Raw genomic sequence first — 27,791 nt, forward strand, 5'->3', positions numbered from 1 at the left:
GTATTAAGTATCAAATAAAAAAAGCAAAATGATTTACTTGGATACAACATTTAATGATTTTACCCCTGTGCTTATTAATTACTCATAAAACAAATTTATATCACTGATATTATCGTTATGTTTTTAAAATTTACAATTATAACTTTTACACATGCGCAAGTTCTAATAACATACGCATATCTTATACTTCATGCTTTATCATGTTCGTTATGATTACTATTCTTTAACAAATCCTTTATCTATTAAGTTATATAATTTCAAGTTCTATATTTACAGAGTCAAAAATTACAAGGAACTTTTTCCACAGTATTTTCCATACGTAACGTAATAAATATAATATAATTACTATGTATAAACTCATATAAAAATAAATAATGTATGGTAATTGCAAGCTAATACGATTACGTACAAGATATTAGACACCTATGACTAGCACTAGTCTAGCACTATGAGTGGAATCGTCTCGGGACTGTCGGTGGGGTGGCAGCTGGGTTTGACTCGCGAGGTCATGTCTTTCCTTGCGGCCCGTTCACCAGCTGTGGTAACCTGGTCTGCTTGTTAGGGTTACTGCTATTGCTGCCATTACTGGCAACACTCGACGAGCTGGAACTTGTCTGTTGTGCTCTGTTGCTGCCCCTCTTTGATTGGTCCAGGAGTCTTCTTGACAGCTGTGATGCAAACCAAATTGATGGTGATCAAAATTGTGGGATCTTCCACTACTAGGTGGATTTTGGATACAACTTAAATGCTATGTAACGCGACTTGTGGATACGAAAACTGACCCAACAAGTTGAAAATTTAGGCCTATACAAAAATTCTACAACGATTTCGACTACGTTTTTTGGCTGATCCGGTACGCCAGTTTGTTCAATACGGCAACCATTAAAACTTCAAAAGAATTCACAAATTGTTATTTATAGACATAAGGGAGAAATAAAAAGTGTTCTTGATGTTTGTACCATTTCCAACCTTTTTGTAATTAACAATAATTTTGTATTTTTAACGGTTCTCAAGATATTGATTATGTGTACGTCCCATCAATAATTCATATTTCAGCTGTCACGAATTCCACCTACTTCTTCAAACTGAGCTGTACAGAATATTTTGCAAATAAATTGATTTTAAGTTACAAAAAATGTATATACAGTTTATTAGCCATCAAAGATTATTAAAAATTCTCTTAACCTTTACTGCTTCGGTGTCTTTATAGTGGGACAAGGCCGATATATTGACCTGTTGGCTATTGAGTAAAATTCTGTTGGCTATGATGAAATACCGGTAAGAGTGATTAAAAATGCCAAAAAAACATTTAAGTAAAGCTTTATGCCATTTAGTTATAATTCATCCTCTGTTTCAGGAATTTTCCCTGTCCAACTCAAACAAAATATAAAAAATTGTACCCAATTTACAAGAAAAATTATTCGAAAACCACAACAAATTACCTACCTATTTCCATCCTTCCTGTAATATCAAACTTTACGAAAAAATTGAAAATAAACAATTTAGGACCTATTTAGAAAACTTTAAGCTACTCAGTAATACTCAGTATCCACACTAACTGTAGCAGTCTCATTCATAGAATCTGAATACAGTTTTAATTCTTTATCATAAAATAACTTTGATTTTATGGTAAGTACAGGGTGACACAGAATAACGGGAACTTTTAAAAATATTCTAAAAAATAAGAGTGATGGAAGAAAATGGTTTTATTTGTATTAAATTAAACATCAAAACTTGCCATTTATGAAACACTGGTGAAATTTATGATTTTTTAAAAACAACATCCTGTAGGTGGCGTCCTCGTCTACGAATGCATTCTTGAAATCTGCGGTGGAGATTCCTCATTGACCGCTGCAACATCTCAACTGGAATACTGTTAATTTCATCCCGAATTCTCTGTTTTAACTCATTTACAGTTCTTGGTCGAGTTGTGAACACTTTAGTTTTGAGGTAGCCCCACAAAAAGAAATCGCACACGGTCAAATCTGGCGATCTAGGGGGCCAGGAAACGTTACTGAATCTTGAGATGACACGGTTACCAAACAATACTCGCACAGCTTCCATTGACTGTCGTGCAGTGTGTGATGTCGCACCATACTGTTGAAACCAGGATTCTTGAACATCTGGAAAATTGTTCAATTCAGGTGTAACGAAAAGTTGTAACATTTCCACGTAACGATCAGAATTGACAGTTACTGCAATCCCCCGTTCATCCTCAAAAAAATAAGGTCCAATGATCCCATGTAATGAAATAGCACACCATACTGTAACCTTATTAGGGTGTAAAGGGCGCTCATGAAGTTCATTAGGATTTCTGTCTGCCCAGTATCAGTAGTTCTGCTTGTTAACATAACCTGTGAGATGAAAGTGGGCCTCATCTGACATCCACAACTTGCTTAGAAATTCATCTTCATTGTTTATGTGTGTTAACATTTGTTGGCAGAATTGCAATCGCGACTGGTAATCATTTTCCTTCAACTAACTGTTGCACTATCTGCAGCTTGTAGGGGTGAAAATTTAATTCTAAATGAAGAATTCTGCGAACACTCTCACGGGACATTTCAACCGCAGCTGCTTGCTTACGAATCGAACGGCGTGGACTCCTCAATACAGATCGGCGTACAACATCAATGTTCTGTGCAGTACGAGCACTTCTTGGTCTTCTCGTTGGTTTGTTCTTTAAAGCTGATCCACTCTCTTCAAAATTATATGACGGAACAGAATCATGACGTCCTAAGTTGTAAAAACGTCGGAACTCAATCTGGGCAGCTTTCAAACTATCACCGTTTTTATAAAACATTTTTATAGCTAACGCACGCTGTTGCCCGTTCCACTGGTCCATGGCTACTGTAATGGCGACTTGTTTACTTGGTCACTGTCACTGTCCCGCAGTACTGCCACCTGCTCACGGCTGCCACGACGCGTTACAAAAATTCCCGTTATTCTGTGTCACCCTGTACTATGAATTTCAAAGTTCGTGTTATATTTACTTGCACAGAAGTGGCAAAAAGGAAAAATGACACGTCCTTACAAAAACTGATGTTACCCAACTTGTAAATAAGGTAGACCTATAATTTTTGTTTCCTTACATTGAGAATTAAATTTAACATAAAATGAATAGATAATTGTGTGTAAAATATCTGGTTTTCATCAACAAACTTGAGGTTTAAAAATTGTGTTTACTTTATATTGCATAGATATTGAGAAAAAAACTAGTCAGGATATTATTTTGTTTTCTTTCTTATTTCTGTAAACCACATTTAATAAGAAGTAAAACAAAAAAGAACTAGCTTGATAACTTAAAAAATATCCTAGTTATGAGCTGTTTTCAAAACTCAAACATTTTGACTAAAATGTGCATCACTTGATATAATGGCCGGGGTTAAAGAGTTAATACACATTATTTAAATGTGAAACGCCATGACTTAATTGCTGAATATCAAAATTATGTAAAGACCAAACACTTAAGTCTATATATTTTTCTCATATTCATTCACATATTACATTCGGTAATTCTTTATATGGATCTACATTAGCAAAAAAATTGGATTCAATTTTAATCATTCAGAAAAAAGCAATCCGTATTATCCTAAAATTGCAATGGAATGAATCAGTTAAAATGCATTTCCCTCGATTGGGATAATGACAGTTTATAGTGCATATATCTAATCACTGTACTGTCAGTCAAAAATTGTGTAAGTGACATTAATACATGTGGTAACATTCACGACTATAACACCCGAAATAGAAATAATATGGTATAGATTGTCATAATTTGCAATTCTATTGTAAAAAGCCAAAATATATGGGTTTAACATTTTTTTAATATACTTCCAAATTACTTAAAATTAACGGAAGAGACTAAAATTTTTCAAATTAAATTGCAAAATTACCTAACCAACTTACCATTATATTCCTTCTCTGAATTTTTTGAAATCCATAATAGATAAAGATTGTATGTATTTATGTTACCACTTATTTTATACTTATCTAAATTGTTCATAATGAATATTGTTTATTATTTATAATTTTTTATGGATTTATTGTGGACTTTATAAACACCCACTTATGTATTTAAAAACACATATTATATTTATATTCTTGACACCATTCATGTACACCATGTGTAAACTTTGAATAAAGATGTTTCTGATTCTAATGGTTAGGTTACATTCAACCACATACCAGGTTCCCAGTCTGCTGGATGGGGGTGGAGGTAGCGAGTCCCACGATGCGTCGTCTGGGTGGAGTCAACTGGCCAGTAGCTACAGGACCTGGCATCCGATTATTTGTCGGATAGTTCGGCTTACTGTCCCCCTTCACCTGAGACGTGTTGGTGGTGTACGACGACAGAGACCCCGGTGCTCGACCATTCCTCGGAAAATTCGGTTTGATGTTGCTCTTTTCCTTCACCTGAGGCATCGTTTTCCTGGGCGCCATAGTTCGTACAGCTGGCGTCGTTTCTTGAGTTGCTAAGAGAAATATCATGTCATTTAAAGTTTCAAATATTCATAAAAGACCACGAATCAAACTTATGGTAAGATTTGAGATCCAAGGGAAGAAACAGACACTGACAAAATGTAACGTCGACAGCTTTTGTAGAATTAACCCCTCAATACTAATTGCTCCCACACTAAAACTTTCCAGTTTCTGATAATAACACCACAATAAACTGTATGTCATGCCAATTGTGGTGGAATAGGATTATAGTTGGTGAGTTTATCTCTCTCACCTATTTCCTCCATATTCAGCTTAATTTTGCTTTGGATTTTCAAACTAACAACATCAAAAAAATCATTAAGTACATTGTATACATTGATGACATAGTTTAACCCATTCGCTACCACCGTGTGATATATACCTGTATCAGACAAAACTAGGAAGTCCAATATAACGGACTCATCGAAAATTTTTTGAAGCGTTATATACGTCTAACTACCACAAAAATTCATTAAAGAATACAGACCATTACCAGTTTTGTGAAAAAATAGTTATAGACATCTCTGCAAGTATAGTCAGCTTTACACATCTATAGTTTTTCTCTGCGTGTTTGTCGATAAGCAGCCAGAGTTCGACTTAGGTCGGCCTGATTGATTTTGATTTACCAATACCCCGCTGTTTTCTTCTGGAGTACAGGATTGGTAATTTCCACCAGCGGTCAACCACGCAATGCCGCTCTGACGACGAAAACTGATGTGCGTGGTAGATTCTGCATTATTAAGCTGCGTTTACACTGGCAAGTAAAGTTGCGAGATAATTTGCGCAACTACTAACATAATGTGAACAAAGTAAGTAATTTTACTCGTGAGAATCATCACAAGTACTTGCTACAGTTGTATCACTGGTTGTAGCGGGATTCAATACAAATTCTGTTCACACACTGTAGTGATGTCTCGGCAATGATCATGATTAAAATTTCAATGGCTGACACTGCACTCCAGTTCTTGCAAACAATTGTCCGATATTGGCTGCAGCAGCGTCCGCGAGAGCTCTTGCGCCCGATCAGACTTGCAATTTTTTACTGTCGGATACAAAACTTAAGCAACTTTATCTAAGTGTAAACGCAACTAGTTCAGTCGAGGTTTCGATGTGACCAAAAGCACACATCATAACATAATTATTTTAAATCTATGAAATCTGACAACCAATCGGAACATGTGTGAGTGTTTGAGGAACAATCAACAATTGTTTATAGAACAAACCGAGGCCTTGGCCGCGATACGAGCGGTAAGTGATGGCCAATGAGTGTTGGAGCAGTGACTTTAAGAGCTACAAGTTTAATGTTTGTATCGTGCATATGGAGAACACTCGACACTGGCTATGACATGAGTCATGATCGGCAGGGCAGTACCGCCTTGTGTTACTGATTCGCGCCCAACTCCAGGCATTAAAGTTTTCTCTTGCCACTCAGCCCTTAGTACATTCTGTCACTTCTATCCACCATGCCGGACCCAAACACCCCCTTTTCGGCTTTACTTGTTGTGTCAAATCCACTATTTTCTTCTCCAAAAGGTGTCTTTAATAAAAATCCAACTAACTGACATATCAAACCACCAAGCAGATGATAAACGAACCGAACACAAGCCTGTTTATAGGGTAAACTGTACATTTTAGGCCTGTACAATCTATCTAATACACGTCTTTTCAAAATTATATTTTCACTAAACAACAAAAGTTAACCAATTTCGTCCAGAGACTCGATTTCAGTGACTGAATAATACTAAAAACAACGCTTTGCCGCTTACAGCATACCATTCTTATAGTGGCTGAGACTTGAGACAATTGGTTGGCTGACTTTAATTGTCCAATGGATTGTTACGTGCTTGTGGGAGGGGGGGGAAGCCTGTCACAACACAGGTACATTTTGAGATTAGTCAGGTCCTGATTCAAAGAGTTATCTCAGTTTACATAAGTACTTTTTTATTCTTTGTTTGAAGTTTATTTTTGACAATGAAAGGATTGTGAAGAAAACACGATTTTTCCGGACATTTGCCATTGTTCAATGATACAAAAAATCAGTAACACTACGTTTCGAGATCTGCAATCTTCTTAAGGTAAATAACTAACCTAACACATAATTAACTCTAAACATGCACTTAATAAAAAACTAAACGCAACAATAGTTATTAAAACTGAACTACAGAATAAAGTCGTCGAATGCAGACCTATTGTGACCTGTATTACATATTTTTTATTTCTACATTTAGTGCAAAAATAACCTTGAAGGGAAATATAATTCTTGTTTAAATACACACAGACCTTCGACCTACGTCACTACCTGGTGGTTTCACACCCAACCCACATCATAGGACGTCACCAACTTTGGGCAATTAATTTTGACCTACACACATCCGAATCATATCATATGTATGACTGTTTAAAATAACTTACACACCTGGACTTGAACTTTGACATAAAGGGCAACCAACCTCGCGCATTCTCATATTATAACCTACAAACTGATCACCATGATTGTGTAATTTTGTAAACCCCTATTATACACAGTTAATTTTTAACTGAGCATGTTTTGTCAAGTTACTACGGGTGGCACTTGCTTGTTTGAACACGCAAACCACCAGACTGTACAGGGCAGTGTTGCCTCCGCATGTATGCTGAGCATTTTTAAATAATATTTTATTTTACCGTTCTAGGTTTACAAAAAGAAAATTTGTTTCAAACTTTTAATTATAAATAATTTATAAAGAATACTCACATACAACAAAAATATCATCACTGTCGCTGCTATCCGGAGACGTCCTGGCTGGAGCATTGTTTGTGACAGGTTTGTTTGCTGTGGGTTGTGATGGTGTATCTTCACTCAAGACGATGATAGAGTCATCCACGTCAGACGCTTTCTTATCTCCGTTGTTTTCATCCTCACTAGAGTCCGGCGAGAGGTCTTTTGAGCCCGTACTCAACTCTGCATCACTCAAATCCTTTTTCTCACACTCGTCACTTTCTTCTTCATCACTACTAGTCCGATCACTATTTTCACTGCTTAAACTCCGTTTTCTTTTGTTTGGATTAACAATGCGTTTTTGAGCTGCCGCAGCGGTCGGTTTCTTTTTGTTAACACTGCCGGATTCACTGTTACTCTCTACTATTTCGATGGGTTCAGAACCACTGTTGCTTTCTTCTTTGTTCTCAGTGACTTCCACTTTTCGGACTGACTTCTTCAGTGATTTCTTAGTGGTTAATCCACTCTTGCCAGATCGCTCACCTATTTTCTTCGATGGTGTTGGTTTTGTTTTCAATACACTTTCCGAATCAGAACTGTTTTTACTGCTGACATTCTTCTCACTACTTTCCAATGGAGATGGTTTTACTTCCTGAACACAAGTAATGTCTTCATCACTCTCTTCCTTTATCGTATCTTCTTTAGTTTCACTTCTCGTTAATGTTTCTTTCAGGCCCAAGTAGTTGGTAAAGGAATCTTTGGGGTCTTTCAATTCACTTTCTTCATCACTGCTGAGCGACCTTTTAGGCGTTTCTGATTTTTTGGGTGAGTTAGAAACTTTTCCTCTTTTTACTATCCTGTTCTTTCCTACCAAAGTTTTTCCTTTTCCTACAAAGGATTCCTTTTTTATCACAGCCTTTTTCTTTGCAACAGGACTCTTTGTTGCAGAACTAGACTCATCGTCACTACTGTTCCCTTCACTACTGCTAAGAGAAGGGCCAGGTTTGCTCTTATTGGTATTATTGGTATTTAACGCTTCTTTCTCTTCATCAGAGCTATCGTCACTGCTGGACAAGCTTCGTTTCCCTAAGGGTTTCTTCCTTGGACTGGTTAAAATTCTTTTTTTCTTTGGTTTATTGTCAGAAAGGTCTGCTGAGCCCAACCCAGCTTCTTCTGCAGCAAATTTGTCAATGACCTAAAACATTTGGATATGTTTAGTGAATCACTACCCATTCACGTCTATTTAAAACAATCTGGACGTAATCGGTTACAAATCTACCAACCTCTTGCTCCTTCTTTCGGAAGAGCATGGCATTCATGTTTAGTTGCTCCTGCAGCTGCTTGTCGTCGCGCGCAGGATCCACTTGCTGGTCCAAATACGAGATGAGCACGTCATAATCATCATACTGCCGCAGTCGCTTCAGCATTTCTCCAAATTCTTTGAATGCTGCAGCAGCTGGAACACACCATATCTCTGATATTAACATGTAACATTCACTGATTGAATAAGTATCCCTGTAATTGGTCGTTCTTATTTATTTCCAAGCTTAGAAAATTGTTACCCTACATCAAAAATTTGATTAAGTATCTAATTACCTTGGAGTACCTATTATGTAGTTTGATGTCCGGATACAACACATGCCAATGGCATCCTAATTCTTGGAGTATTCCGACTAAACACTTAAACGAGAATGTTTTAGATGAAATAATGAATAATAACAATAATAATATTCTTGATTGCAGTAAAACAGTTAACAAAATTGTATTGCAAACGTAATTTCATAATATAGATTACAAAATCTATAAACTAAACCTTTCTTAAGTCAATTCCACATATTAATGTGTGAAGCTAACAATATATTGTATTTAGCATGTTTTGGATATCAGAAAAGGAGAAATAGAATAATAACAAAATGCTAATTTTCATCCCAGTGGCCCATTGTAAACTCATAAACGGAGTAATGATGGTTCATTGATTCGTTTGAGATCTCCAGGAAGCGTATTGATTATCTTGACACCCACTTGAGATAACAAGTGTTCGAACATAGTCGTTCTATGCTGTTCAGTTCTGAAGTTGTTCTTGCCTCTGGTCTCGTACTGGTGGACCCTGCCCTGAACTAGTTCACATTTGAATCGGCAGTACAGGGTGACATCGAGAATATAGAGGCTGGGTAAGGTCAAAAATTCAAGCTCCCTGAAGGCAATTTTACACAACTCTGGGTTTAAATTTCGAAATTTGAACATTTGTAATTTCGAATTAACATATTATGTTTGCCTAATCTACAGTTAAACAGCTACAGTCGTATTTAATAGGTGTAACTCAAAACAGGTTCTCATGAATCAACAGAAAGACACATATTCACTGATACATACCAATTTCTTGGATCTTGATTGGAGGCAACTGTATATTTTCCTGCTCATTAGCAATAATCACCAGTTTCTTGATGTCCTGGAGAAGACATGACAAAGTAATGATACATTTTTACAAGTACATATCAATTTTGTGGATTATTATTGGATGAAATTGCATATTCTCCTCCTTGTTAGTTAAGAAAAAAACACTATAAAGTATTAAAAGAAATATAAATAGCAGTGCAAAAAATTATAAATACACACAAAAAACGTAAATGTACATGTTTCCATTGTTTTTGAGGATAACTATTGTTGCTAATTTTAATTTAAGGCTTCAAATGACTGTTTTGCAACCCTTGTTTGGTCAAAACTTCTTTAAAATAAAAGGTTTTGAAACTATGTCAAAAAATAGTTTAAGGTTTGGGCTTTAATGTAGAAATAAAATTGTGATGACAAAAATTGCTTTACTTGGTACTTATTTTCCAAACACGCTTTGTAGTAATTTTATGGGTTTGTAACTCTTCAATTTGACAAAGGTAAAATCTACCATGTGTGGCTCTCTGAAGAGCTGAGAGCTAGCAAACATTTTTACATTCGTCTTATAGGCAATACTGATAGCGATTGATTATATAGAATAACAATTTGTACCTAGATTTTCCAACAATGTACAAACACTTATCATGGCGGGTGATCAGTTTGTCTATACCCTCTTCGTAGAAGGTTCCTGCTAACAAATGTAGCCATGACTCCACGGCAGTTTTCACTCCATCATCGGTTTCAAAGCGTTGGCCGCCTACCTCGCACTTCATGTGCAGGAAAAAAATCCTCACCATCCTCACTGTACCGTGTGAGAAAAGTCAAAGCACTTCCTAGTGTCTTGGTTTTGTGCACGTTAGTGAGCATTTGTGGAACCCATCGGGAACACAGCTTGCGATAATAGCCTAAGCGGTCCGTAACAATTTCATACAAGTGTGCGTGAAATTTGTTGGAAATCGTCAGATAGCAGTGTCATAGTGAAACGTCTGTTCTCTTGGATTTATTTATCAACTGCCCTTACCAGATCATCGGTGACGAGAGAAGGCCGACCACTCCGATTCTCATCGTGTACATTTGTTCGACTGCCATTGAACATTCTAACCCACTTCCTCACCATTCCCTCACTTGTCACGTCTTCCCTGTAAACATCTCGAAGTTGACAATAAATGTCAGCCGGTTTCACATCCCTTGCGTTCAAAAATCTTATTACAGAACGAATCTTGTCAGATTCAAGAAATTGTCATTGGCGGGATCACTAATTGTCTTAAACAACGTTTAGAGAAAAGTGAAAACAAAGCGTAGAACAACTAAAATGGCGTGAGTTGATAGCCAGTGAACAAGGACGACTAGTGCGCATGCGCAGAACACTGATTGCAGCGCTACAGCGACAATAGAATGAAACGGTACTTACTTTCTGAACACGCCTCGTATATAATACAAAATTATCACAAGACAAGAGAAGAAAATGTCAAGTCTCTGAGATCATTTTATCTGAAGAATAATTTTGAATCCAGATTTAAAAGGACTAACCATTAAACCTATTAGTCAGCCATTACTGAATGAAACGCCTGTCCATGATACGTAATTATGTAAGATAAGCAAAACATAATAAAGTTTTAGTGAAAGTGACAGATTCTCACCTGAAAGTCAGGGAAATCCCGATGTTTGTTGTAATACCTCTCAATGCAGCGATTGATGTGAGGGTACGTCGTACCTGTAGGCAATAGACATTAATTCTAACTCGTAACTAGGCATCGTTTCCATTAGGTATAAACTTTCTTATAACTAGGTAACATTCAATTTTAATTTGCAAAACAATAACATCATTGATAATATTGAATGTTAATAATTAGGATTAATGACACATGTTGAGTATAGTAAGATAATATGCTGAATACAACTAATCACTACACTAGGCTTCCTCTTTACCATTCTCAGATCAACTGCCTATCGGCTTTTTTGATCACATCTACAGTAGAGTCCCGTTAATCTGGCCTAATTGGGACCGAGCCCTATTCGGATTATGTGATTGTTCGGATTAGCCAGAATTACAGAAAAATACGGTTTTAAACTTGAGATGGGTCTATTTTGTTATAGAATTACCAACATTGTTTATTAAAACATGTTTTCTGACTGTTGCATTGTATTTCTTGACAAATAAACGTGTTTGCGAATACTAAGCACATTTACCGTATTTAGTGTGAGAGTTCTATTGTTAAGCAATGTGAGCGTACTGGATATTGTACGGGTCCACGCGTTCAATAGTTGTACGAAACTACGCGTCATCCAATAGACTCTCTTCAATGCGACAGAAGACAATAACTGAACTTATGTCTTTTAACAATTAATATTGTACTCAATAATAATATCAGTACTGTACGTCCAATTTTTGTTTGATTTCACTTCTTAATACAGTAATTTAACTCATACTTAACCTATAAGTTTCAATTTGGTACTGTATTTAACTTCATTATTTATGTACTGTACCGTACACAATTTGTCTTAATAAAATACTGTATGTCTATATAATTAAAGTTTTCTTTGTTTATGTACGAAATGATGCACCCATTTTCATTTTTTAAGTAATTAGTTCCTATAACTGTTCATTATCGTTATAAATAATTCCTCCTGGACCTGTTCGGATTAACCGACGTTCGGATTACACGTGTTCGGATTAGCGGGACTCCACTGTATTTTTAGCCACGGTCACTACAAATCCAGGTTTATACAGTCTTTGTTCTTATTTATCACTCGGGCAGCACAATTGTGCTCAGGATTATTTAAAGTTTGTTGTGATCCTTTTTGTGAGTGTAGTGTAATAAATTTCATACAAGATTTTCGTTTTAACTGATTTTTCCTTTATCAACTAAGTTACAGTTCCACAGGTCAGTTAAGAGGACATCTACTGTACTTATTTTACAGTCTCTTTTATCTACCTAATTAGATTTTAGATCTCTGAACCTTTCAGGATCAAATACGATAAACTGGTAGTTTGGGTTTTAAGTTATAAAAAGCTAGAAGTTAAAATAAAATTTTTTGGGGGTGTTAAGGCAGAATACTTCACTTTTATTCTGGTAACTTCAAATGCAATCCTATTCATACCTTTTCTATACGAGTAGTTAAATGTCTTTCAATTCAATAATAAATTAATATGCATCGGTACATGAAAGAACTGAACAATTGGCAACAAATAAGAGCCAGCTGCCTGACATTATTTTGAGGTTGTTCGTGTTATAGTGTGTTCGCAGTGATTTATTACGTAATGACAGCGCTTGCTTACCGTAAATGACAAGGTCAGCTGTCTTCACTTTTTTTTTGCAAATGAGACCAAAAATCCAACTTTACATTATTTTGTTTGTTTAAATTATTGTTCAGTGTATTTACTACAAATTAGAATTTTTCAAAATTATTAAGACATTTGTACAAAGATAAAAAGTCAGTTAATGCCTATGTTAACATTTTTGTTATTGATTCTCAATTTAAGATTATAAGCGTTATTATTTCTCCTCATATTTCCGTAAATGTTTAATAAAAATTGTTGAAATACTTGGAATCTCATAACAGCTAACCATAAATAAATACATGGAAGGAAGAATCTGACTCCAAAATTTTATATGTTACAAATTTGTGTAAAATATAAATAATACAATTTTATAGACAAAAATTATTGTTTGAAAATCATTAAAAAAACTGTTTTTCCTCCACAAATTACACTATGTATATTTATTTTTATATTATGTTTATTTTTCCCCAGTTTATTCAAACAAGAGAGATTTGAATTGACTATCAAAGATAAAAGTTTCCTCATAAACCCCTGCAACCCTTTGTAAATTTGCCATGGGTCTTTTACACATTTTTTATCTTTTTGCCACGGAAAATCTGAAAACCGTTGCCTCATAAAAGGGTTGAAACTGTATACAAAAAGAAATTGGTGACTAAAATTTCCAATTTCTTAATTTTGAAAAAAAAAAACAAACATGCTAAACTTATATTTGGTTACTTTAATTCTATCAGTGTTTTAAATTGTCCATTCTACATTAACAGCCACATGATAACTTTGTACCTGCAAAAGAAACCTTTCTTAGATAGGGACGATCAGCATCGGCAAGTTTTCCTTTAATTTCACACACTTTGTTGTAGACTTTGATAAACTGCGTTCGATACCTGTAAATGACACATTTACCACTTAGTTCTCAAGTTTCATGCCAAGTTGTAGCAACATATCTTATCCAGCACAATACAGTGGTACAATAGTATGATGAAGCATCACCACTTTGTTGTAGACTTTGATAAACTGCGTTCGATACCTGTAAATGACACATCTACCACTTAGTCCTCAAGTTTCATGCCAAGTTGTAGCAACATATCTTATCCAGCACAATACAGTGGTACAATAGTATGATGAAGCATCACCACTTTGTTGTAGACTTTGATAAACTGCGTTCGATACCTGTAAATGACACATCTACCACTTAGTCCTCAAGTTTCATGCCAAGTTGTAGCAACATATCTTATCCAGCACAACACAGTGGTACAATAGTATGATGAAGCAACACCACTTTGTTGTAGACTTTGATAAACTGCGTTCGATACCTGTAAATGACACATTTACCACTTAGTTCTCAAGTTTCATGCCAAGTTGTAGCAACATATCTTATCCAGCACAACACAGTGGTACAATAGTATGATGAAGCAACACCACTTTGTTGTAGACTTTGATAAACTGCGTTCGATACCTGTAAATGACATATTTACCACTTATTTCTCAAGTTTCATGCCAAGTTGTAGCAACATATCTTATCCAGCACAACACAGTGGTACAATAGTATGATGAAGCAACACCACTTTGTTGTAGACTTTGATAAACTGCGTTCGATACCTGTAAATGACACATTTACCACTTAGTTCTCAAGTTTCATGCCAAGTTGTAGCAACATATCTTATCCAGCACAACACAGTGGTACAATAGTATGATGAAGCAACACCACTTTGTTGTAGACTTTGATAAACTGCGTTCGATACCTGTAAATGACACATTTACCACTTAGTCCTCAAGTTTCATGCCAAGTTGTAACAACATATCTTATCCAGCACAATACAGTGGTACAATAGTATGATGAAGCAACACCACTTTGTTGTAGACTTTGATAAACTGCGTTCGATACCTGTAAATGACACATTTACCACTTAGTTCTCAAGTTTCATGCCAAGTTGTAGCAACATATCTTATCCAGCACAACACAGTGGTACAATAGTATGATGAAGCAACACCACTTTGTTGTAGACTTTGATAAACTGCGTTCGATACCTGTAAATGACATATTTACCACTTATTTCTCAAGTTTCATGCCAAGTTGTAGCAACATATCTTATCCAGCACAACACAGTGGTACAATAGTATGATGAAGCAACACCACTTTGCAATGAAAACTCTCATCAAAATCTGATAGCATAATCCCTAATTTTTAACCCTTCGCACGCCACTAATAAATCATTAACTTTCCTATGATGCCAAGACAAGTAAAACAATTTTTTCTTTAAGCTCAAAGCTAATGTTTATCACAACTAAAATATAAAAGGTAAAAGCAAAAAAAGTATAAACCAGACAATTTTATTTAAAATTAGCGTATTTATTGCTAAAAATAATAAAGAACTTCTTACCAAACTGTTTATTTGAAATAAATTTAAATTAAACTAAATACATCTCGTCGCACAATAAAACAAGATAAATATTTCAAACAAATCACAACACTACCACACTATGAAAAATAATAACGAGATACTTACAATAGACGAGAACTCATGACAGTAATACACGCCACGGATATGTTTGGTTATGGCTCTGTAAGAGACGCAAACTGACTTAGAGAGACATATGCATTAAAAAGGATTTGATAAGAACGAAGAATCTATTTATATATGCTCGTCTTCTTTATATATGTTCAAATTTTAAATAAGACTTACTCTTTGATTATGTTGTGACAGCTGATTTTTCATTGTTATTGCTTGGACCTTCATGAAGGAATAGAACAAGCAGAACATTCCAACATTTATGACCAAAACCTTATGTATTAGGAAGTTGGGTAGATAGATTTCAATCCTCGAAGCGTAGTGTTCTATTTTTGTGATATGTTCAAAACCCTATTATCCTTTAAAATTATCCATCATCAACAAGAAACTTAGCTACAAATAAGTAATCAAGAAGTTTACCTGTCTAATTTTACATAGGTTCCATTATCTTCATCAGACCAATCTACTTCCTTCTCTTCAAGTTTTTTAATCTTCAAATTCAGTGCCTACACAATAAAAAAGTTTGGTAAACTTTCAAACACACATTATATTGGTAAACATCTAAGTTTTCAGGTATACAAAACAACACCGGCCCTTCCCCTACAAAAAATGTTATTTCTGCTAACGCAGCTGACATAATGTTGCAAAGACCCAAAACCTAATGGAAATTTATTAACAATTTTATAATGAGTTCTTAAAAAGTATAATCAGTGAATGGTAAGTAAGGCCACACTAATGTTCATGATAAGGACCTCAGCGGCAGCCTTTGCATTGTGATGAAATCGTTATTTCAAAAATAATAACAAAGCTTTCAAAAAATTTCCACCAAACGTAACACACCAATGTTCACAATGAGGACCTCAAAAAAATCCAGATCAAAATTATACCGAAATATAGTTTGGAACCACAACTATGGACATAATATTTATAACAGTAGAAGATCATTAAAAATGGATTATGTGTGAATAATAGTTGGAGTTTTGTCTTAAAAACAACACAATGGATATGGGACAGTTAATACAGTATAGAATCCAATAGTTTGGAAAGATTCTTATGAAGGTTCTCTGTGTCAGAAGGGGTATTTTTTGCAACATACCAAATGAAAATCTTATCTGCTCATGGGTTTTTACATAACTTAAATGGAGCTGCAGAAAGATCCAATAGTGGATTTAGAAATAGCAATAGTGCACTTGTTTAGTGCACTGACTCCTGTTTGACAGCATGGTGTTAATACATCATTTAGTGGCTTTCAATCTTAGAGTATAGTAGCACAAATATGCACAATAGAACCAGTATTACAATTTAGAGTATTACAAATATGCACAAGAATGCTATAATTAGTCCATCTTACCCTTAATGTCTTTTCTAGCTTCTTGAGATGCCTTCTTTTTTTGGGACATTCAATGACTGGCTCTTCATCATTGCTGACTGCTGCATCGGCCTGACTATCTTCAGATTCCCCGAGTTTCAGTTTCGGTGCGGTGAGTTTCTGCAAAAAAGTGATGTCATTGTGAAATTAATATTCTTAGAAATGAACTAAATAAAATTTAGCACGTTGATTAGAACAAATAATCTCAAATTGTCTTGAAAGAGGGAAAAAGACAGACAGGAGACAAGCACTCAAACTATGTTTTGTTATCCAACTGTATGCATTTTGCGAGATTTTGAATATAAAATTTGACGGAAACAAAAAGTATGAATTATGTTACTAATGCAGTAGATTCTAAGGCAATGACTAGTCACTATCAATTCTCTACATAAGCAGAAGAACGATAATGAGCATAGTGTAGGAACAAGCTACTCCTGCCATGGCTATTTCTGCCGCACTGATGTTCCTCTTCTTCCTTGCCAAAAGCTGCCACTCGCCTCGAGACAAACGATAACAGGTGGATGTGTCAGTTTTTTAATACAGGTGTAGCCTGTGTGCGACAGAGATGTCCTCTGACTTCATGTTGATGTTGATAGTCCATGCCAGTTGATGAAGCACCGAGTACACATCCTCTCTAGGGGTTGCTGCGGGAGTGCTGCTCCGCCACCAGCAAGCTCGCTCTCAGTGTCCTCAACTCCTTATCGTGCTCAACGTTGTGGCGTTCCAGTTGTTCATACCTCTGTTCCATTCTGCTGCTTTTGGATAACGCCAAATCTATTGTTGACAGCTTCTAGTTGTTTTGGAAGGGCTCCTATCTAAACGTCAGTATTAGAGTTGACGTCGCTCTTCAGCTTATTTATGGCTTCCAGAAACCATTTCCTCTCTTCTGAGGTATCCTGCACACTTCACAGAGGCAGTAGATTCAGAGTCACCCTTGCACCCATCACACTTCCAAATCTACTTTTTGTTTTTAGTTAGGTTCTGACTGGAACCCAAACTACTGAAACACTAACTTGCAATCCCTACAAGCGTGAGACACTTCATCACTTTGAACCTCAGTCGAACATTTCCCACATTTAGTCATAATTAATGTGAAGACGTAAAATTTTACATTATTATACAAATAAAAAGTTCAGAAAAATCTTGGAAATTTGTAACCTGATAGCACACTTGCATCCACAGAGTAAGATGATATAAGCAACAGCTAGCGATAAGCGATGTTGACCCACCAACCGACTGATAATGACTATGCTAGTGGTTGAGAACAATGGAGCAGGATCAATGACACAATAAAAGTACATATGAAAATATATTCAGTGTAATTTTAGTAATTAATTAGTTGGATAATAAGTTTATACTATAATAAGTTTTCTTTTACCACAACCGACTCACGGATGTGTTATTAGAAACTGACCTTGTTGTGTTTCATTTCGTCCAATACCAGCTTCAAGTTGAGCCATGGCTTCTCGCTCGATGTGTTCACCTTTTCTGTCTCAGCCTCGAGGATGTTTTGGAACACCAGTGAGCCCAGGTACTCATGCCTGGCCTTGCCATAGGCTCTCATCAGCTTCTCCACCACTTTCTCCATCTCATTGCTAGTCTCCTGATCCTGGCATACTCGCAGGAACTGTAACAATAATACCCAATTATTCAGACAATCTGTGAGTCAACAAGACATTTTTTAACAGTTTTTCCACCACTTTCTCCACCTCATTGCTGGTCTCCTGGTCCTGGTACGCTCGCAGGAACTGTAACAATAGCCAATTATTCAGATAATCTGTGACACATCTATCTTTTAACAGCTTCTCCACCACTTTCTCCATCTCATTGCTGGTTTCCTGATCCTGGCACACTCGCAGGAACTGTAACAATATCCAATTATTCAGATAATCTGTGACTCAACAAGACACATCTTTTAACAGCTTCTCTACCACCTTCTCCATCTCCTTGCTGGTCTCCTGATCCTGGCACACTCACAGGAACTGTAACAATAGCCAATTATTCAGACAATCTGTGACTCCACAAGACACATGTTTTACAGCTTCTTCACCACTTTCTCCACCTCGTTGCTGGTCTCCTGATCCTGGCACACTTGCAGGAACTGTAACAATATCCAATTATTCAGATACTCTGTGACTCCACAAGACACATCTTTTAACAGCTTCTCCACCACTTTCTCCATCTCGTTGCTGGTCTCCTGATCCTGGCACACTTGCAGGAACTGTAACAATAACTAATTATTCAGATAATCTGTGACTCCACAAGACACATCTTTTAACAGCTTCTCCACCACTTTCTCCATCTCCTTGCTGGTCTCCTGATCCTGGCACACTCACAGGAAACTGTAACAATAGCCAATTATTCAGACAATCTGTGACTCCACAAGACACATGTTTTACAGCTTCTCCACCACTTTCTCCATCTCGTTGCTGGTCTCCTGATCCTGGCACACTTGCAGGAACTGTAACAATATCCAATTGTTCAGATACTCTGTGACTCAACAAGACACATCTTTTACAGGTTCTCCACCACTTTCTCCATCTCGTTGCTGGTCTCCTGATCCTGGCACACTTGCAGGAACTGTAACAATAACTAATTATTCAGATAATCTGTGACTCCACAAGACACATCTTTTAACAGCTTCTGAAAGCAAGTAACAGCTGAAAACAAGTTCTGCTTTGTCCAGAAAACCATCACTAGAGCCAACGTGTACAATGATGTCTTATTTCCTCTGTTGGTATCAGGATACCAGTTACATCTTGACTTTGTCTACATTTCTGAAAAGCTAATTAAGAACCTATCCAACTTTCGTCCATAAATATGAAATATTATATAAATAAATAAATATGAAATATTTTACAGTTGTCATTTCTCAGATTTTTGAAATCTTGCAGGTAGGTAACTCTCCAACTACCAATGTCCGGACGTTCGAGTATCTTGCGCCTATTAGCACATTTCTTCCACTTAAAAACCAATTTTGTGTAGGATATTACGCAACGTCTCTTTTTTTTAACGGAAATCAATTTTGTCCTTTACGATAGGGGGCAGAACTCTTAAGGATGGGATACCTCACAATTTACCTCAACACTTTCTTGAGCACCAAGCATTTTGGTTACATTATTAATATTAAATTAAAACCATCAAAAATGTAACAGGCAAGACTGCTTTTGTGAAATTAATGAGAATACTACTGGACATCCCCTAGTTTAGGACTGTTAAGCCTTATAATTTACCTCAACACATTACCTTGCCTAACTAAATAGAATGAGAACTGACGCACAGGGTGATCGTTAGGAGTACGATACAGTTCTGCTAAAATAATACACAGAATATTTGTGAAAAGGTTTGTGACAAACCAATAGGAATAGGAATATATATTTTAATTGGCCAATTCTCAATTGAATCATAGTTTTTTTTCCAAAAAATATTTACATGTGTGCAAATTTACTATTCAATTTATATTGTCTTGTTACTATACTAGTTGAATGTTTACATAACAACATTATACATAAAAATATTATACACATCAAATTTAAAGTGGCCTAGGAAATGAGCCTACATGGGCGGAAAAGCCTGTGCGTAGGCTCGAGTTGCTTCCCTGGAGATTTTGGAATCTCAGCGTAAATACTACAAATAGTTTAAAGGAACAAACAGTACAGTAGTTTAAAGGAAATATTAAAAGAGGAGAAAAGCAAAATTAAGGAGTGGTGTGTTTTAAGGATCAAAAAGTCTACCTTCAGAACAACCTAACACATTACTAGCAATTTCTTTACGAACTGTTATGAAATAAAACAAATAAATGTACAAAATAGGAAAAGTCCATCTAAAGGCATCAGTGCTGTTGAAGGGGCATCAAGAGGGGGGAGACAGGGTCCAAAGTCAGGTCCTCAAAACACCTGGTAATTATATGAATGTTTTCCAAAACACCTTTTTTGTGTGAAAAGGAACTACACTAAGCATATTATAACATTTCAAATTTCTTGTTTCACAATGTTCCTAACCCTTTTATGAACGAGCCATCAAGTTTACGAAGTCGTCTGACTATATAGAATGCTCTGTCTTTTGTCTTTGAAGTTCTCCAATATAATCATTGATCTAAGGAGCTTGTTTTAAGGTTTGAGTACATGATACAAATAGAAAAATTTGTGTGGATACATTTTAACTTAACTAGTTACAATGAACTTACTGTATCAAAGAGATCCTTTGTTTTGAATAAACTCTCTTGTAGGGCGAGATTTCTTGCATCGACAACCTGAAACAAAGAATTTAACATTAACATAAATTTATTTTTCTCCTTTCCAAATTAAAGAAACAATAAATCCACAGTATTTATGTTATCAAAATCAAAGAATTCTTGAAAATTAAAAAAAAAATTCTAAAACTTAAAAACCTTACGTGAAAATCAGCTAAATACAAAACATTAAATACTGTGTGGTTGTTTGACTGCTACACCTAATAAAAGTAGGCTTTATAACAATGCCTAGATAGAAATAAAGTTACTGCCTACTTTAGTTAGTGAGGTGGTGTCACATTACCTGCACTTTAACTACTGGTAGAAAGACTGTTAAAGACACTGGTTGTTAGTTAACAGCCGGGCGAGCATCTGAGGCCCTGCTTTTAACTACTGGTAGGGAGACTGTTAAAGACACTGGTTGTTAGTTAACAGCCGGGCGAGCATCTGAGGCCCTGCTTTTAAACTACTGGGGAGGAAGACTGTTAAAGACACTGGTTGTTAGTTAACAGCCGGGCGAGCATCTGAGGCCCTGCTTTTAACTACTGGGAGGAAGACTGTTAAAAGACACTGGTTGTTAGTTAACAGCCGGGCGAGCATCTGAGGCCCTGCTTTTAACTACTGGGAGGAAGACTGTTAAAGACACTGGTTGTTAGTTAACAGCCGGGCGGAGCATCTGAGGCCCTGCTTTTAACTACTGAGAGGAAGACTGTTAAAGACACTGGTTGTTAGTTAACAGCCGGGCGAGCATCTGAGGCCCTGCTTTTAAACTACTGGGAGGAAGACTGTTAAAGACACTGGTTGTTAGTTAACAACAGCCGGGCGAGCATCTGAGGCCCTGCTTTTAACTCGAACCCAAAGTTTAAAACTGCGTTATAAACAGGAAATCATCTCAAACCCAAGAACACTTCACTTCAGAAACTTAGATTTTAGTGCATCATTGCTAATGAATTGTTAAAAACAAAATCATCTGTTAGTACCAATTTTTGTATTATTTTTATTCAGTACAGATTTTCCCATAAGAAATTTAAAATCGTGTCATTGTCCATCCATCTGTGTGAAATCTCTTTGAGTCCTTTATACTTGAAACTTGGTACATAGTTGTTCCAAGTTTCTCCTTTTGGAAGAATCCTACTGATTTCCAGGTCAAATATCACAGTACATCTGTCCATCTTATAACTGTTGACAGAAAGGTCCTTTATACTTGAAACTTGGTACATAAGTTCCTTTTGCCACAAGGAAGAATCCTACTGATTTCCAGGTCAAATATCACAGTACATCTGTCCATCTTATAACTGTTGACAGAAAGGTCCTTTATACTTGAAACTTGGTACATAAGTTCCTTTTGCCACAAGGAAGAATCCTACTGATTTCAGAGTGAAATGGTTCAAGGACAGTCCATCTGTCCGTCTGATAACTCTTGATAGTAAGGTCCTTTACACTTGAAACTTGTTATATAGGTTCCTTTTGGTCCAAGGAAGAACCCTACTGGTTTGAGAGTCAAATGGATCAAGCACAGTCCATCTGATAACTCTTGATAGTAAGGTCCTTTGCACTTGAAACTTGGTATATAGGTTCCTTTTGCTCCAAGGAAGAACCCTACTGATTTCAGAGTCAAATGGATCAAGCACAGTCCATCCTGATAACTCTTGATAGTAAGGTCCTTTGCACTTGAAACTTGGTATATAAGTTCCTTTTGCTCCAAGGTAGAACCCTACTGATTTCAGAGTCAAATGGATCAAGCACAATCCATCCTGATAACTCTTGATAGAAAGGTCCTAGAAACTTGAAACTTTGTGTAGTTTTCTTCGTCCAAGGATAACTGTAATGATTATCAGATCAGAATTGACTCTGATGTATACATTTATTTTGCTGTGCAGTTTGCATGTCTCAGAAAAATTAAACAATGTTTTCCAAATGGAGGGGCAGAATAAACAAAGCTGTGAAATAACTACACAATTTGGAACAGTTTTTAAACTTGAATTGGGATTTGCTAGAACTAATTTAAAAGTATACATTTCATACTTACATTGTTGGAGTCATTTCGTCTTGAATTGAGTGCTTTCTGTTTAGGTCCACTGACATTTTTCAATGGACTTAATTGAGTCAACTAGAAAAGAAAACACAATTTTGTCTTATAACACAATACAAAGCAAGCAAATTAAATGACAAACACTATTCTAATTAACAGCGACATTCAAAATAAAAATTATTCCTTTCAGTCTATTTTTACGGATGTAAGTAGAAGAGCTAATATCCGTTTAAAGGGACTTCTATAAAAAATCGTTGAAAATCATAATAAAGTTTAATAATAATAATAATATTTATTGTCATATTAAGTTTTTGCACTCATCGACAAAGTCACTTTACAGCCAGTAGCCAAGTCAATAAATAAATACATGTTTATAAGTTATACTAAAATATAAGTCATATGTAAACACATCCATGAAATATAAACAATTATCCTCTGCAAAACATGATAACGTTATTGTTTTTGTATTCATTGCAGAATAATCTTTCTGAAAAACACAATCCAAAAACACTGTCTTCTGTGCTAAGAATGTTTTAACTGCACATTTTTTGGAGCAGAACGATGAAAAACAATTCAAAAGGTCATACTTTACTTACTAATGCATATTATTTAACTCACGTACAATAAAATAATTTCATGATTAGTTTAAGGTACATTTTATGAAAGAAATTTTTAAAAGTTACGTATTTTGGTCCAAGACCATCAAAGTTAATATGGGCTGCAGTAAAACAGTAAAGTTTGGCCTGGCACTTCTTGATACAGCATAGAGTTTAAATGCCGTTCTCTTCTTGAAAAACCTTACACTTTTTGCAACATCACCTACAAAAAGCTTGGTACTGAAAGGGTTAATAACCACAGGTAAACTAGAATGTCAGCAGTAGATAATAAATTTTTTACAAGCAGTCAATCAAAAAAAATCATAGAAGCATTTTTTATTGGGCCACTCCGTCACGGGAGAACATGTGCGTTACTATTAATTTACCCACTCTATTAGAACAAAACTGTTACATATTATACATCATTGTAAATGTTATTAAATTCTCTATAATATGGTGGTATTTGAAAAATGATTAAGTCAATAAGGTAAATTAAATATAAATGAATATTCAATTGTACAAGAAATGTTTGTTTGTATTCTTATATTAGAATAAGACTGCATGTCTTGTGACACAAAGAAGTGTAAAATCAACATAACAATATGACAGTAAAAAAGTAGCTGCAGGAAATTAAAAATATGTATAATAAATCAATATTGGTATGAATTTTGATGAAAAATGGCAAAATCACTGTCAATTAAGATAAAATGTTTCATATATTACTCCTATATAATAGCATCAGTAGACATAAAAACGTGCAATGAACAACTAGTCAACAGTACTGACAGTAGATATTTCCATTAGCAGTTCCAGAAGTACTGTAAGATGGCAGCACAAGGCTGACAGCCATGATAAAGCAGTTGATGGATCCAGGCTCCCGTCCAGGCGATTGGAAGCAAATTACCAAGAGAGGGTTAAAAGCCAATAGGAGCACACAATATTCAAAAATAAAAAAACAAACAGTCAAAATTAGCTGATTTTTAGAACATCAACAGATAAGCGATATCTTGATCACAAGGAGGCGCCTACTTTCATCTCATTAGAAAATTTCACATTTTCAAGTTTATAAGCAGAATTTTTACTGTGTTTGCCATAAGTTAATTAACAAAATATTGTTTGAAATGAAAAAAGAATGAACCACTTTATACTAAAACTGTATTTAAAAAAAAAACAACTTTGCCACACTTATTCATATGCACTCCCCCCACACAAAGTGCAAAATTGTAAAATATTAACTAGCATAACTGTTATTTAAATAAAAATATTACACAAAATGTTGCTGGCCCCAGTCAATTCATAGTATGGTAATTCAAAATAAAACTCCCTACACTGAAATGCAATATTCAAATCTAAATCTAGACTAAAAAGAAACTAATATTGGTATTCAATGCACTTAAAGGAGACACATTACCTTAACTTTCTTCTTCTCCTGTTTTACTCTCTCTACTCCAACATCTTTACTGCATTCTCCTTCATCATTGTTTTCTTCTTTTATCTCACACACAGGGTACAGAAGATTACTGGCATCTTCTTGTTCTTGATGATCTTGGAAGCTCTGAAGAGATGAGCCTTGGAGGGAGATTGTGCTTAATATTTTTGGTATGCATTCCTAAAACACCGAATGTAATAAATAAAAATGTAATAGGCATATTTTACAAATAAAAATTTAGATTATGGTCTCTTGTAAACACTTAATAATGAAGAAAATGACTATATAATACAGAAGGCCATACGATGATTCACTGTGGTCTAGTTACTTACATGTATAAAAGTGCTGTTACTACATACCGAGTATCCATACGATGATTCACTGTGGTCTAGTTACGTACATGTATAAAAGTGCTGTTACTACATACCGAGTATCCCAGTATTACCCATGTAAATATATTGGACTGTTCATTTAGTGTGGCAAAAACTATAGATTCAGGTTCCCTTTCTCTTTACAGTAAGTGGATGATCAGAGATAATTAATTTTAAATAGGGTAGGCCTGACATTGGTGTTTTAAAACAAGCACAGATTATTTAAGCTTGTGCGATTGACAAACTTATTTTGTCAATAGCAAAGTTCTTAAAACGGCATTCTCTATTTTGAACAGTGTCAAGATAAGGTTTACTGCTCCAATATTTTACATTTTTGTGAAAAAAAGGTACACACAAAAAATTAAATAATCCAATTTACATAAACCACTGCTTTTTATCTTCTATCAATTTATTTCTTTTGGTGCTTTGGTATTATATGGCAGCCATTCTGTCCCTACCTACTACCATTATAAAATATAAATAAGTAAATACATACATACATATTATAAATAAAACAATTAACCTTTACAAGCCCTCACATGATATGAGTTCAATTAAGGTATTATCTCAAGGGATGTTTTCTTCTTATGCCTACTTGTTTCTGTTGCCTACTATTTTATAAATACACATAGCCTAGATAGTTTTATTTATTATTAGATTAATACTTTTTTAGATATAAAAACAACCAAACTATAATTTGAAATACCTAAAACGTAATTCGTTTTAACATTTTGGTTTCGGTAGTTTAGATAATTATAAATAATAGATGATTTCCTTGTAATGTGGCCGTTTTTTTTATACAGCAGCTTATTTCTTTACCTACTCTATAGTTTGTGTTTACCGTAAAAATAATACAATAGTAAAATATCAGTAGCATTGATACAATTAAGGGGCAGTTTATGAAACTGTTCCCTACAAATGAAATGATACTTCAAATAACGTATACTATTAGAGTATTAGTTCTTAGGGGGAGACTTTAATTTAAGCACTATACGCTCGTTATCTGATTGTTAATGAACAATCTGTTATATTATCTAACTTCCATATTATATAATAAATATACACTACAAGAATTATAATATAATAACAACAAGAATAATACATTAAAAGTTGGGATTAAATAAATTTAACAATAGCATGAAAAATAACAAAACCAACTTTGCCCTAGACCTAACAGAAAAACTACAATATTGGCAGATTGCACGGATAGGCTAGCAGTAAACAACTGCTTATGTGAAATGAATTTAAGGATTCTCTCTATGGTTTTTACTAGAAGCCAAATTCTTATCTTGAAACCCCTTGGACAAATCTCGAATTTGTTTCACATTTAGAAGATATCTCACATAATTTCTTCATATTCATCTCCAATATTTCAAGTTCTCCAAAAATTAGTAACTTCGTGTTGTTTATTTTTAACAATAACATGTATAATTAATACATTGAAATCATATATTAAGTACATAGTAATATCGAATTATTCACTGGATAAAATCAATCAAAACATTCAATAACAGGTGTAGGCCGCTTATTAAAGTCTAACCGTGGTTAGGTTAGCGGCTGGTATCATAACTGTCTTCTAGTAGGCCTACACACTAATGAAAAAATTACTTACACAATTTAAGAAGATAATTTTAATAAGCAATATTTCAATGCAGAAGACTTTGTTGTTCTATACATCAAGATTACAACCATATTAAAACATTAAATACAGTAAGCCAATAATACAGTAAGCCAATAATCCAGTAAGCCTAGTATATATTTAAGTTTCCTAGGCCTACAGTTTATCAATTAACACAAACCAATTTAAGTGCCTAGTAAAAGGAGTACATTATGTTCAGCAAATAGCCCTAATAAAACCTAACCTAAATTCAATTTTTTACAGGCCTGGCCAGACGACATATTACAGAAGTAAAAATACTGTAATTACCAACACTCCTGAAACTTTCGCCAATAATATGTTTATTCCGAGAAAATTCCCATAATTTGTAGATGTAATTTGGTTATTTTGTTATGAGGAGATACTTTTTGTTTGTTTAACTTAGATGTGTTGTTTTGAGACATTAAACTTACCACATTTTCTTCGTCAGATGAGGTTAAGAGAACGCATTTCATTTCAGAGGTCTCCATTTGTCAGTTTCGCGTTGAAACGTATATCTAACGGCCAAACCAAATGTTTCAGTTCCAGAGAACAATAAACCGTTCCCTAATCAATACCCGTTAGTTTGTCTTAAAAATAAAACTGTAATGTTTTTAATATTTCAAGATGAATAAATAAGCCCCTGTGGGCCACATAAACAGGAAATACCCCCAAAACACTCATTACAATAGGACTCCTTCGATAGCTATTTCACTTTTCAGAGAGATAATATTTTCAGAGGAGTGTTCAGTTAACTTATAATAATTAAACT

The 27,791-nt window shown here is 35.1% G+C and overlaps 1 protein-coding gene across 1 annotated transcript; it reads right to left on the bottom strand.

Moving 5' to 3' along the window:
* Nucleotides 1-29: 29 nt before the first annotated feature.
* On the bottom strand, nt 30-27,768 carry LOC124360876 (nucleolar protein dao-5-like). Its single transcript, XM_046814847.1, has 14 exons — nt 27,454-27,768; nt 24,995-25,192; nt 22,985-23,065; nt 20,911-20,976; nt 18,139-18,351; nt 16,707-16,844; nt 15,776-15,861; nt 13,629-13,729; nt 11,206-11,279; nt 9,551-9,626; nt 8,461-8,633; nt 7,214-8,372; nt 4,186-4,472; nt 30-668 (listed from the first exon to the last, which is right to left on the bottom strand). The coding sequence occupies exons 1-14, from the start codon at nt 27,508-27,510 to the stop codon at nt 507-509; spliced, it is 2,871 nt and encodes a 956-aa protein (XP_046670803.1). The 5' UTR covers nt 27,511-27,768; the 3' UTR covers nt 30-506.
* Nucleotides 27,769-27,791: the final 23 nt, after the last annotated feature.

The sequence above is a fragment of the Homalodisca vitripennis genome, chromosome 4, assembly GCF_021130785.1.
Source record: "Homalodisca vitripennis isolate AUS2020 chromosome 4, UT_GWSS_2.1, whole genome shotgun sequence".
NCBI classification, from domain to species: domain Eukaryota; kingdom Metazoa; phylum Arthropoda; class Insecta; order Hemiptera; family Cicadellidae; genus Homalodisca; species Homalodisca vitripennis.

Coding starts and splice junctions, on each gene's coding strand:
- LOC124360876 (XM_046814847.1), bottom strand. CDS start 27,510: ATGGAGACCTCTGAAATGAAATGCGTTCTCTTAACCTCATCTGACGAA. Junction 25,193..27,453: donor CATCTGACGAAGAAAATGTG/GTAAGTTTAATG, acceptor TCGGTGTTTTAG/GAATGCATACCAAAAATATT. Junction 16,845..18,138: donor ACGAAATGAAACACAACAAG/GTCAGTTTCTAA, acceptor ACTTTTTTGCAG/AAACTCACCGCACCGAAACT.